This window comes from Typopeltis vanoorti, chromosome 23 (assembly GCF_054136105.1).
Source record: "Typopeltis vanoorti isolate ZY-2024b chromosome 23, IOZ_Tvanoo_1.0, whole genome shotgun sequence".
NCBI classification, from domain to species: domain Eukaryota; kingdom Metazoa; phylum Arthropoda; class Arachnida; order Uropygi; family Thelyphonidae; genus Typopeltis; species Typopeltis vanoorti.
The window spans coordinates 2,621,335-2,635,453 of record NC_143571.1 but is presented as its reverse complement, the minus strand read 5'-3'; the positions used below and the strand labels follow the sequence as shown (position 1 = coordinate 2,635,453).

At 33.9% G+C, this 14,119-nt stretch overlaps 1 protein-coding gene across 1 annotated transcript in view; it reads left to right on the top strand.

Annotated features, from left to right (window-relative positions):
* The window catches only part of LOC150093573 (tetratricopeptide repeat protein 28-like), a 462,929-nt gene that overhangs the window by 70,739 nt on the left and 378,071 nt on the right, over positions 1 to 14,119 (top strand). The window contains exon 2 of the mRNA XM_090412721.1: positions 6,395 to 6,646. Within this exon, the coding sequence (XP_090268847.1) occupies positions 6,395 to 6,646 (252 nt within the window). The remainder of the gene's footprint in view (positions 1 to 6,394; positions 6,647 to 14,119) is intronic.

Here is a 14,119-nt window from a genome sequence, read left to right as displayed (position 1 = left end):
GAGAGGCAGCTAACCATATTGGTTGAATTAGGATAGTTTCTGAGAACAGACGCAAATTCAAGGAATAGTCTGTTTGTTTCCGTGAAGTAAGTTGGCTTTTTTTTTTTTTCCAGCGGATCCTGTGGCAAGTAGCCAGAGCATGGTCTTCTAATCCTAAGAGGCAATAATGGTGGAATCGGATGTAGTCTCTGGTTCTCCGAGATCCTGATGTTTAGTTGTTTTGCCTGTTTGGCAGTGTATATGTGTGTCTGTAAATGACTTCGCTAAAGCTAGAAAATATTGATGTTTTGTTGTAAGTGAAACAGATAGAAGCTAAAGCAAACACGCTGATCTGAGTAAGAAAAAAAGAATGGTGGGATGTTACGGGCTGGTTCCATTTACAATCATATATAATTTACTGTTGTATTTGTAAAATGCAACACCAACGTTTCTATTCCGATATTTTTGCATTATTGGAATTGCGGAGCGAATTTAAATTATATTTGTATTAAATTTTGCAGTTTCATTTCGAAACCGCATATCACTGCTGTATAAAAAATTACGGTGTATAAGATGCTATAATTTATAAATTATTCTGAAAGGAATGGTCTAAAAATCTGTGAAAATAAACTTAATACCTATCTTAAATTTAGTACATAACTTAACTATTAAATAAGTATAGAATATTGCAGTGTGTAATTAAATAGACAAGACTAAATTGAATATATTACCTTTAAGATACTTATATTTAAAATGGTTATTTATACTTATTTATATTATACGTATTATACTTTTATGTTTAAAAATTCCTGTTCGAACTAAAATAGTAATAAAAAATAAAAGAATCGAATAATTCAGCAATTTTAATTATTTGGGCTATAAATTAAATTACAATGAAGATTTAGACATTTCTAACAAAATTAATGTTAATATGTTCAAAAGGAACATTGATATATGGCATAGATAGAGAAGGAGACAGGAAAATAATAACTTGCAGAGGTGAAGAATAGCAGGTTATACAAGACTAAATAAAAAAAAATAAAAAAAAAAGAGAGAAATGAAGACATACTGAAAGAACTAAATCAAACACCAATAATGGAAACCATAGAAAAATACAGAACCAAATGGAAAGAGCATCCAGAACGAATGGCATGTGAAAGAATCCCAGAAAGAGAGGTCAAAGAAAGAGAGGCAGACCGATGAAATGCTGGGCCGAGACCGAAACAGGCCACCTGGCTTAGATTCGTGAAATGAAGAAGATATTTATACGTCTGTAGGGTACTGCAGTTCATAAAGAAATACGTGTACTTAAAATATGGAGTCCCTAAAATCTCACAAAGTAGTAGTACACAATCAGACTCACATAGGATATGTTGCAAAACGTATATAGTATACCAGTTTGCAAGAGGTTAAACGGAAAGCAGAATCTGTAGGAATGAAGGAGGAGAAAGGAAAGTCGGTTCGGTAAAATTGAAGCTGCAGAGTAAATGGATGTGACTAGGCGCTACTCATGTTCTTAGTCTCTTGGAAGAAATTGGAGAAATGCTGGTCGGCAGTTCAGCAGAACATTGTCCATGAAAATACCTATAGACCCAACATTTAGGAGAAAGTCTGGAATGAATCTGTGAGTATGTGTGTGTGTGTGTGGGGGGAGTCACAGTGAATCGGACTGCCTTATTCCGGATGACAGCATTGGGCATTCTTAAAGAGGTTTTAGATGCACTGTGAGCAGCATTCCAAGTTTGAATTGTACAGATGAGAGGTAATGTTTTGAATGTAAAAGTACACCTAATTTTTTGGAGGCCGAAGAAGAAGAAGAATATCTGGCTGACATGTACCAGGAAAGACTGACTTTTTTATTGACTTAGGTAGAGTCAGTAAAAAAGAAGAGCGAAATTTGATCATGTTTGGAGATCTGAATATTATCAAAAGAGGAAGTAAAGGGAGATTATTCTTGCTAGAAATAAGACAGGATTGTATTTTGGTAGTACTGAAGTTCGTTTAACGCCAGAATTTTTCTATACTCTGTGCCTATCAGTAAGAAATGCCATTAATCCAAGCAGTTATAAAAACATATTTAAGACCAATTAAGATTAACTTAACGAAATTAAAGGAGTAATGGCAGATCTAATATGCATTTTAAGATCCTGTTTTTGAGTCATTATATAAATATGTATAATGCAATACAGTATATATAATGTTCTTGAAGTATTATGTTAATGTGATTCAATAACTAAAATAGACTGGTATTGTACTTTGTTGTATATATGCATATAATGATGATGTATACAACTCTGCTGTTAAAATAGATATATGATTATCCGTATATATGGGCGCTTCGATAATACTAGTTTCCAGGCAAGACTTACTTGCATCTCTAGCATTTCCTGGAATAAACGCATCTCATTTATTACCTCCTCAATCTCCAAAAAACTGGTATCCTTTTACACTCAAGGCAGTGGACATTTTCCACTAATTCTCACTTGTATGTTGGCCATTTCTATTCAAATTCCGACTCTTCTCGATTTTAGAAAATTGTTATCACGTTTGGTGTAGTGCACCGAAAGCCTTTCTAAAAATTCTTGATACTATCCACCTCATAATATAAGACTCCTCTCTCTCTCTCGCTTGCTCGCTCGCTCGCTCCAACCTCATTTTCCAAGAACTCTCTGTTTCTTATGCCGTTTTCATGAGCTCAGCTCTATTGTACTGGCCACCACCATTCCTCTACTTTCTTCTGTGCGTGTAAAAAAATACAAGTAGTCTAGTCAATATTCATTCACAGACTTCAAAGACGCCGAACCAACTTTTCGTCATTGCTTCACCCTCTACCCTCTGGAATTGAACACTTTTCCCTCAAGGCCTACAGCCTCAAGAAACAGCAGTAGGTTCTTTCTTTCCTTTTAACTTCTGTTGTTGTTGTTGTTGTTGTTGTTGTTGTTGTTGTTATTATTATTATTATTAAACTTAATGCATTTTGTAACCTAGATGAATGAACGGATCTATTAGGTTATACATGTGATTTTTTAAAATTAATATTTGAATTTGAAATAAATATTAATATGCAGCATAACCAAAGATAATCTTTCCTACATCGTTATGAAAATCTCTCTTTGGGTTCGCCTGCTCTTAGGCAAATGCTATTTTGTTTTTATTTTATCTGAAAGATCGAATAGAATCTAAATATGGTGCATTTCTTATTAGTGCGCAGACCCGGTGTTAGGGTAACACAGTTGCGTTTTGACTTTGAATCTTATGGGATTCCGAACCACAGTTGACCAGAACGTTTAAATATGTAACTTGCCTGCCGAAAATTGCATTTACTACTGATAGCGAGCTGCCTTTCGTCTCGCAAAATTCTGAAGACAAGCTTGCTAGTACTCATACAATATAGTATTTGCAAAACAGTCTCTCTCTCTGTCTATTGTGCCTGTTGCTCTGTACGACTTTTAGTAATGAAGCTACAACTTACAGATTGATTACTGATTTTTCCTTTCAGTCGTTTCCGACCGTAGGTGACTTTGTATGCATTTCCCACAAAGTGTTCCTGGTGAGATTTTTACAGGGTAATTCACCATTGCTTCCCCAATTCCCCCACCCCCCTAATTTTATCCGGGCTTGGGACCGGCATATGGCCGGGACGTATTCATGACTGTATACTGGGCTGGTTTGCCTGTTCTGGGATGAAAAACCCGAGTTTCCGGATGAAAAAACCCCTTACCACCGTATGAGACTGGCTAACTCACCTTTAGTCGAAAGAGACCAGATGAGTTCCTCATGTCACTGACGAGAATCGAACCCAGGTCTTTCAGATCAAAGGGCTTCGTCCATACTGACTGAGCTACGGAGGCTCTGCAGATTGATTTAAACACTTATACTGCTGTTTAAAACTATGTAATCCAATTATGCACTTTCAAAATATAAACCGCGAGTGCAGAAACAATCTAAAAGTTATCAGAACGCATGATTTATGAACCTAAAACATTAGTGAAATTATTGAGATTGAACACCTTGAATATAATAAATCAATTTAAAAAAAAAAAGCTGGACAAATAAGAATCAAAACAGCCTTTCAAAAACGGAAAGTTAGACCAGCGAAATAACACTTTTGTTGTTATTATTTTCGTGGTTAATAATTTCTCCAGAGTAATAATTTTAGATTGTCTCATTATCAGTAATTGATTTCTGAGGTGAATGTCTCTCAAATATATGGTCCATCATAGAAGTCAGATGGTAAAGTGGTATCTTTTTTTTTTTTTATGCTTTCATGGCTCTTATTGGCCCTCTTCATCGTCACATTTAGTGCTCGCCATGCTGTACAAAGCAATTACAGTTAATTAGACATGCGACATAATTTTAGCTAATGGGAGTGGATTGCTCGAATAAAGTTAATTGGATTCGGCATTTAGTGAATGTTCCCGGTATGTTGTACATACTGGTTTGACATTTTCAGTATTTAAATAGATTCGTTAATTGCATTTGTCTATAGGTGCAAGCTTAATTTTTTTTCCCCTGTACTTTTTATTAGTTACATTGCTTCTTATTATCATCATAAAACTACATTTTGTTTTATCTGTTGTAAAGAGAACTGGTCGTATATTAAATGAACCTATTTCAGTTTCTTGAACTCAACTGAAGAATTTCTGTTCTTGAATTAATTCCAAGATGAATATAAGATGTTAGACTCCGCATATCATCCCTTAAAGTAAATATAAATGAAACAAGTATCACAAGAATAAATTTTTTTTTTAAGTCTAAACAAATACGACCCCAGTCTTTTATAAGAGTTCAAAAACTTATAAGATTACATTTATATTATAAGATCGCATTTCTCTCAGTTCTACCAAAGCCTCTGATTTCTGTTTCTGTCTTACCCTATACTTATTGTTTGGTGCTAAGCAAAGATAATGAGACGCCACGAGCGCTATTGGCAGCCATCAGGTCCAGTTGTAAAACATTCAGGTAGGATGAAATATTTCAGTTAGGGTTAACGGCCTTCCAACGTCATCAGCGATGGCGGAAGACATGCTTGCCGACCGGTATTACGTCCGCCTTTTAGATAATATTGTCTGCCGAGGAATGTGGTATTAAAGACTCACTTAAGTTTAAAATTATAGATACAAAACTAAGAATGACTGGTCACTGCTCGGATATGGCAGTGTTTGGGAATAAATATCAGATTCGTATATAAGGCGTGTTACGGGGGGGGGGGAATCAATACCCCATGCATTATTTGTTCACGCTCTCTTATTTTACTACTTACCAAACTTTTATTATTTTTATTCCTTCTTATCTGGTGTTGTTTTTGTTTTTATTTCTTTTAACCACAGGTTGTGTATTGTATCCAGATATACGGGTTTATCAGGATTGTTTCAAAGTTGTATCTTTTGACGATAGCTCCCACGCTGAGTTTCTGAACATCTTGGAGATACCAGAATAATATTAATCATAAACAATTGTGTAACAAAAAATAGTAATAAAAACGATGGGCGTGCATTATTTTTAAAAAATGTAAACTATATTTTACAGGAAGATTAATGCTGAAATTGGCGTTCTTTGAGGATAATTGAATAATAGATAGTAATAGAATAATAATAATTTTTGTTTATTTTTTATTTTTATTGATCTCTCAAATATTTACATATATGCAATAATCATCTTGAGTAACGTTCAGTATAAGTGCTACATATAATGAGATTTCAACAATATTGATGATAACATAGTTTTTTGCTATTTTTTTTAAAAAATAATCACAGTAATAATTACAATTATATAATTCAGTTTTACACAAGTTAAATAATATTACATGTTGTAGATTACTTTTTTTTTCTTTCAAAGTTTGAGAAAGTGATTATACACAGTATTTATACATATGCAATTAAAATGTTATATTTCCTAATTCTCACTATCGTATAATGTAAACATAATTTACATTATACGATAGTGAGTGGCATAATTTGTTAGTAATAATAATGTCCAGCCAGAAATGAAGTGTTATTTTTTTTATTAAAAAAATTATAATTTGATTGTAATTACGGCCAAAGAAGCTATGCAGATAGTTATTTATGCCTGTGAATCGCGTGTGTTCTCCAGCCGATGTTACTCGTTTTGCATGATGAAAAACGCGAGTTTCGAAAAGCCAATTCAATTATGAAAATAGAATTTTGACCAAAATTGAGATGATAAGACAATTGTTTACTACTTTTTTCAAAATTTTTACTTCGGATCTTTACTACAGATCTGTGTATGTATGTATATATATATGTGTGTGTGTATATATATATATTTTTTTTTACGTTTTTTTAATTTATGTAGTTTTTTAAAATCATAGATTTTCAATTAAAATTTGCAACGTAATTTCACCACTTTTATTTTATACAATTTGTGATTATGCTACTCATATATATACTTTCAGCTGGAAGTGGACTTTAAGGCCGAATCTTCTAATAAGGCTCTTTTTCTAGAGAAAGTCAGACAGTCAAATGCCGCCTGTCAGAGCGGGGATTTTACAGCTGCTATCAAACTTTATACGGAAGCTATTAGTCTTGATCCCACAAATCACGTATTGTATAGCAACCGCTCAGCGGCATATATTAAGGTAACCAAGTATGGCCGTGCCTTGCAGGATGCAATTAAAGCACGTGAACTCAATCCGAAGTGGCCGAAGGTAAGTTCATACCAATTGTTTTGACAATAATTACATGGTATTAAAATAGTATTATTATTTTCAAATATTGTAGTGTTAATTATTTTTATGATTGAACCATACGAATTTTTTAGTCTTACAAATTGTACTGTTCATAAGCATTTCAAAAGATGAATGAATGAATGCATAACGCTTTTCTTAATTATTTGTGTGATCTATCAAACATTACATTTTTCTGTCAGAGCTGTTATGTCATTCCAAACATGGCATCTTTCCCTTTCATATCCACTCGTGAGAAACAGTGAAGTGTTTCTCTTGTGTGGCCAAGTGACATTTATTGGCAGATGTTTCCGATATAACTGAAAGAGGATTAATCGGGATGCGAAAAGTTCGGTACATCAAATGTCATTGTTTATCATCAACAGTAATGTTGATGTAGCATCAGTTATTGCTGATGTTCATGCTGTTGGAATCATTATACACTATAGGAATCATTGTCAATGATAACAGCGTTTGGTAATAAGTTATTAAATAATCGAGAGCGACAACGCCGTTATCGTGAAAAGAAGAAAAACATTATTATAACAATCAGTAATGATGTGGAAATACTTTTAATGGGATTATATTGATCAAGTGCATATAATAAACAACTATGTTATTCCAACTAGTTTCCCCAACTGAGGCTGTCGGCATCTTCAGGGTACATAACTGATGTAAGGCACTAAAAAGTAAAAAACTGTTACAAACTATAATCAACCGATTCCAATTATATTAAACAAAGAATTATAGTGCCAACTATAGAACGTTCCTAAATAACAAGTGATATTACCCACGCTCTATGCATGTATTGTACGCGCTATGTTCTTTGTTTAATATAATTGGAATCGGTTGATTATAGTTTGTAACAGTTTTTTACTTTTTAGTGCCTTACATCAGTTATGTACCCTGAAGATGCCGACAGCCTTAGTTGGTGAAACTAGTTGGTATAACATAGTTGTTTATTATATGCAATTGATCAATATAATCCCATTAAAAGTATTTCCAGAGCTTTTTGGTCAAGAATATTAAACGTTTTTTAACACTCAGTAATGATGATGATTCATCGTTCATCTGCCCATTCATCATTTATGGTAATACTAGCGTACTGTAGACCAGTTTCAGCACCATTTCTTGTTTGGGATTATTACAGAAAATTTTTATTTCTGACAAACGAGGTTGGCTTCATTCTATGGATGACGAGAGTTCAACTTATTGCCTCGCGTGCTATCCATGTATCTGGAATACTGCTTTTATACATATCTGTTTTCATGTTTACCCTGCTGCTCATTCTCCGTTTGATGAGCGATCACATCACAAGTAATTTCAATTCTGCTCATCTTAACTAAGATAGAAGATATTCATATTTTTTTTGCTATAACTTGAATGTCTTGTTATAACAAATAAAATTTCGGACTATCAGAAAGAGTATCATCATCATCATTTCTTATTGGAAACAAGGAGACTGCCTGTTTCCGATTTTTACCTCTCTTTAGAAATATCGTTCATGATTCATAACTCAAATGTGGATCACTTTTTATCTTGCATTTTTTACATCACTATAATTTATCTTTTTAATTTTGAAATATTCAGATTGTTTCTCCATTTTTACCCAGAAAGAGTTAGTAAATTAAAATCTAAAACTTTATTCTTGAATAAGAAAAAAAAAGTTAATTAAAAATCTAAAAAAAAAAAAAACTGTTATTATTTTTTTTTGACTCCCAATTGTTACTTTTCTCTTAGGTCAGAAAACGATTAAAACTTCTAGAATTTAGATAAAAAATACTGTTTATTTTTTCATATCAAAACTAGTTAAAGGAGAAAATGGTGTGAAGAAAAACTCAATTTAAAACAAGTCTCAGATAGATAAATTTTAAAATCAGAGTCGATACAGAATTGCGATGAAAATAATAATTCAACCAAACGTCTTTCTGCTGCTGTATACAAATGATTGTCCATGTTCATTATTCGATTAGTTGCACCTATTGACAAATTAAAGAAAAAGGAAATTTGTGGGCTGTCCCATAATATTTTGCAGGTTACATGGAGAAATGCACAATCCGATTTGTATTTTTGACACATTAACTTACTACTCTTAAATCACTTTAAAATAAAAGCGTCATTATTGGAAAAGGACAGCTGCAAATGGTAATTAGACATGAAGTATTAAGGAATAATTTCTCACAGATTTAAAAATACTGGCAATCTCAAAGAAACACGATATTCTGTTACAGTAGAGTGAATGTAGCTTGCTGTGAGATCGTAATCGAATATCAAATTGATGCTAGCATTGCCATTACCGAAGGCACAAAAAACAGCGCTTGAGAGTAATCCTGAATAAACAAAACAAACGAACAGGAATTTAATGAAATTTTCGTTTTTTTCGCAATTTTCCCCTCTTTATATTCCATTTGTGATTCTAACATCTTTTATGAATATATAAGAAATCTTGGAGTATATTTTGTTCTGTATTCCACCATGAATGAAGTTCTTGTTCTAATAGAAAAACAGTGGCGTATTTATCTTTTGTAAAGTCCTAAACTTACTTTTTTATTACAGGATAGTATAATTTTTTTTATGTATAATGCCGGTCACCGACGAAAGGTTGTAAACCTACAGCACATTTAGTACTTTGTGGATTCTCATGATAGAATAATTCGAGACTCTTGCTCAATCTAAATTCTCGAATTTTTTTTTTCTCAGTTATATTATCTACATTTCAGGGCCTTTAATAAGCAGATCGGTAATAATAATTCAGCTGCCATCTAAAGACATTCATAAATATCCACGCCCATGGGATTCCAACCCACAGCTACAGCAAAGTGATGGTATTTCCACGTTATACATACCGTTGAAAACTTTGTTCTTCGCCAAAGAAATAGTTTGGTAAAACGAAGGGATAAATGTAGTTTTTTTTTAAATGTGATTTCCACGCACGAAAGGTTGTAACCCTGTTAATACCGTAAGCAGGCTAAGGATATATATATATATGTATATATAGTATTGTAGTAATTTAAAAAAAATCATATTTAACTTTGGGAACCCTGCTCTATAGATCAGACATGGAACTTTTTCAAGTCACTTCAGGCTCCAGTAAGCGGAGAGGTTCTATCACAGAGGGTAGTGAAATACATCTCTCTAAAACAATCACATACATCATGCCCACTGCTGGATTTGAACCCGCAGGCTGCTAGTTGGAAAGCGGATACTCTAAACCAGCGCTTCCCAAACTGTGGGCCGCGGCCCCCTTGGGGGACGTAAGTTTTGTTGAGGGGGGCCGTGAAATAATTAAAACAAATTTAAAATGTTACTAATTAGATTTTTTTATTTAATTTTTAATTATTTATTATTTCTTTTTTGTTCTTTTTATATTTTAATGGAAAAAAATCACACATTGGTTGGTTCACAAATTTTGCATATAAATATATATTTATATAAGTTTCATTTCAAAGCTATTGATAAGAAACACAAAAAAGATTACAAACGCAAAATCTTGGATATAAATTGTATTGAATATAAATACAATAAATATTATGATAATATATGTCTATATTACGATTTTTTTTTCGATGGGGGCGTGAAATATTTTAATTTTTCCAAAGGGAAAAATCTTGTATCATGTATATGTATTTTTGAGTTTACACTTACACTGCAAAAATTAATCACTAAATATTTTATGTGTTCTACTAAGTTAGTGTGTGAATTGTATCGGTTTTCTGTAAATGCACATATAATATTTGTGTGTGTGTGTGCGCTTGTTGTTTGACTATGTAATTGCCTATTAATGCTTTAAGGCACTCAGAAGGCCTCTAGTAAAATATAACTAATTTTTTTTTTTACTCGTTTTCATTCATATAAATTTTACAGTTCATTACATATAAAAATGGTTACAATTTTATTTATACAATATAAGAACTGGAACGTTTTCTTGATAGTTTTTGCTGATTACGGTAACCAGGTGGCATTCAACGCGTTTCTTAGACCTTCGATTCAGTCCTATCAAAAATGTACATACAGTTTTGTCCTCTTCTTAAGAAAGCCGATACAGCGTTTTCTTACTGTTATCTGTTTCATCATCCAAATGGTGGGTGAAATCCTTTCTCACTCATTTAATGAAAGACCGACCTGTTTAAGAGACTCGTATGAAACTTCTTGGGAAAACTTTGCACGGAGCACATCGTAGTACATTAAACAAACTCGGCAAAATGTCTCCTCCCCATTCCCACTGCATCAACTTTAGAACAGATTGAGTCGGGAGAATAGTGCATATATTAATGCTTTCTTTCAATTGGCTGATTCAAACATTCACTCATTTATTATCTTTTCGCAATTTTCCAATCTTCTCTGAAAGCTTTTCCAGAGCTCCTAGATATCATCATCATCATCCGTGCCTGTGAATCCAATGCCCGTAGGTGTCTAATGCTTGATTCATTAAACGTTGTTTGCCATTTCCTTCTATCTATTGCCAGGTGACTGAAATTCTACAAAATTTTTCTGCTCCACGACTTCATATCATCTATCCGCGCTCGCCTTGACCGTCCTCTTCTGTTCATGCCGTCCATTATAAAAGCATCAAGATTTTAATCTTTCTACTTTTATCCATTTTGCAGATATGTACAAAAAACTTTAGTTTCCTTCAAAGTATTTTCTGCAATATCAAAGTAAACTGCATCGCAATTTACTTTGATATAATGCAGTGTTGATTTGTGTTTACCACCGAATTCATGATGATGATGATGATCATCATCATCAGCCTGTTTTTATATCTACTACAGGGTGAGCCTCTCCCATTGCTGGACGGTTGGGTCTGCTTCTCCCATGGTGACTCAGTCCATCTTGGGAGAGTGTATATACTCGTATACTTGAATGTATGAAGGTGGAAGATAATCGCAAACATCCGTGCGTAGGCGGGATTCGAACCCTCAGCCTCTTGGGTGGAGAGCGGATATGCTAAACCAGTGCTTCCCAAACTTCTAAATGTCAGGGCCTCCTTTGCAAAAATTAAAATATTTCACGCCCCCCCCCTCATAAAATCGTAATAGAGAGATATATTATTATAATATTTATTGTATTTATATTCAATACAAAACATACACAGCGAATATTGCAAAAATCAAATGCAATTATTACATTTTTTGCCTCTTACCGTTTGGTTCTGAAGACGATGCAGGCTGTTCTGGTAAAATATGAAATACTGTCCTTTTTTTTTTTTGAGTCTGTTTCTGCTTCTGATTGTTCGCGGGAATTTTTTTTTTATCAGCCACTTATTCATCTCAGGGTTAAATTTTTTAACGTAGAATAGGTCAAATAATATCACCACTTACCGATACTGGCACACCACAGACTGATAACATGAAATTAGTGAATATTACCTGAATAAGGGAATCCCCGGACCAGGAACATTTTTCTCTTTTGTGACTTTTCTCCCTTTACGGTAATTAAGCCTAACGCGAAACAGACAGCAATGACAGGTTATTAAGAAATGCATATGATTGGTGCGGTATTAACAAAAGACCGCGCAACCGAAAGATAAAAGCATAGCTGACAATTGAGTTGAAATGCTAATTCTCTTCAACCGAATTCCATATGTGAAACTGCCATAACATTCATTATATATATATTACTTAGTTTTAACACTTTTACGAATTTTAACACATTTACAATTTTAACACGTTCAGTTGAATTTTATTGCTGCCTTGGGAAATCGAACTCACATACATCTAATTAATAGCAATAGTTTTTAGTTAGATACTGTTTGCCCATGCAACATATGGTTTTGTTTCAGTCTATATATACAGCATAGTTTCTGTATGAGGGGACATGTGATTCATTAATTAGTGTGTTTTTATCCCAGTTGTCTCTGATTGCACTATTTGTTGAGAAATATATTACAGACTCCTCATACCTTATTCACTGGCATAATAAAAGTGCTTGTTTTTATTGCCTCTGCAGTATAGTGGTTGTTAGGAAGGGAGTGTTCTTTACCACTGCAAGGGAGTTACTATCTCCCCACATGAACTTGTTTAAGCTTTTTTTCATGTGTGAAGTATATGCGAAACTTTTATTGGTAACAGAAAACTAGCTCGGATGACAGTGATAATATAAAACGAGTTCTGATATGTATATAAAGTCAATATCAACAGTCCCTGATTACAAACGCATGATGAAAGGGACAGGAAGACTTGGAGCTTCTATGGAGAGCATTCGAAGTAAATACAATTAACCGCTGCTTTGAAATGAAACATATGAATAAGCAATATTTACTAATATTCATTAAGCGCCAAAATACGCAGGAAGCATAGTTTGTGAACCAACACCAATGTGTGAATTTTTCCATTAAAATATAAAAAATAACAAAAAAGAAATAATAAATAATAAAAGTTGAATACATTTCTTTTAAAATAAAAAAAATCTACTTAGTCTTAAAACATTTTAAATTTGTTTTCATTATTTCACGGTCCCCTCAACAAAACATACGTCCCCCAAGGGGGCCACGGCCCACAGTTTGGAAAGACGGTTGGGTCTGCTTCTCCCATGGTGACTCAGTCCATTTTGGGAGTGTATATACTCGTATACTTGGATGTATGAAGGTGAAAGATAATCGCAAACATCTGTGCGTAGGAGGGATTTGAACCCTCAGCCTCTTGGCTGGAGAGCGGATGTGCTAAACCACTCAGCTAACCAGGCTGGCAACGAATTCATATTACTTCTAAATGAAGCTTGCAGAGTGTTCCTTTTCATGTAAATTATTACATTGTCACCGGCTGAACTCTTTCCCAATCCTTGATAAAGGGATGAATTCTACAATCCTTCTGAATATCGCTACTAATATGTACTGATGTATGAAAGGCAATTGGTCACTTAATGTCCTCCTTCCTGGAGGGCGGTTAGGGACTGCAGAAGGATACCTTCCTGGTTGGAGGAAATGGCAAATAGACACTAGGTGGTAAATGTTCATCACCCGGTGAAATACCACTGCCTGGCTTACTGGAAGTCTGAAGTGGCAAATTCCATATTTGGTCTCCAGAACAGAGATTCCAGTTTTTGTTTTTCTCCCCAACCCCTCTATTCTCCATGTAGTAATACCCCTTCAAGGCCATTGTAGACAAACTTAGAGATCCATAATCTTCTCCATTTTGAGGGTACATCAGGCACTAACTGGCAGACCGGCTGCCAGTTAGTTCACGGACCCAAACAGTGGCATTGCATGCTCATTTCGGTTGGGTGTGCTGTCGTGTGGGTTATGGAGCCTGCACTACAAATTTCACATCAATTTGACCGTATACATGGGCATCTGCAGAAAATTTTCTGCAGGGGGAGGGAAAAGCTTGGAAACAAATAATTACATCAATAAATGTCTTTTAGCATTTTTTGATGTAATTATATGTCGATGTAAATTATAAATACATTATTTTCATTTTGCATCTATTTTAATGATCTTTAATTCTTCGAAAAAAA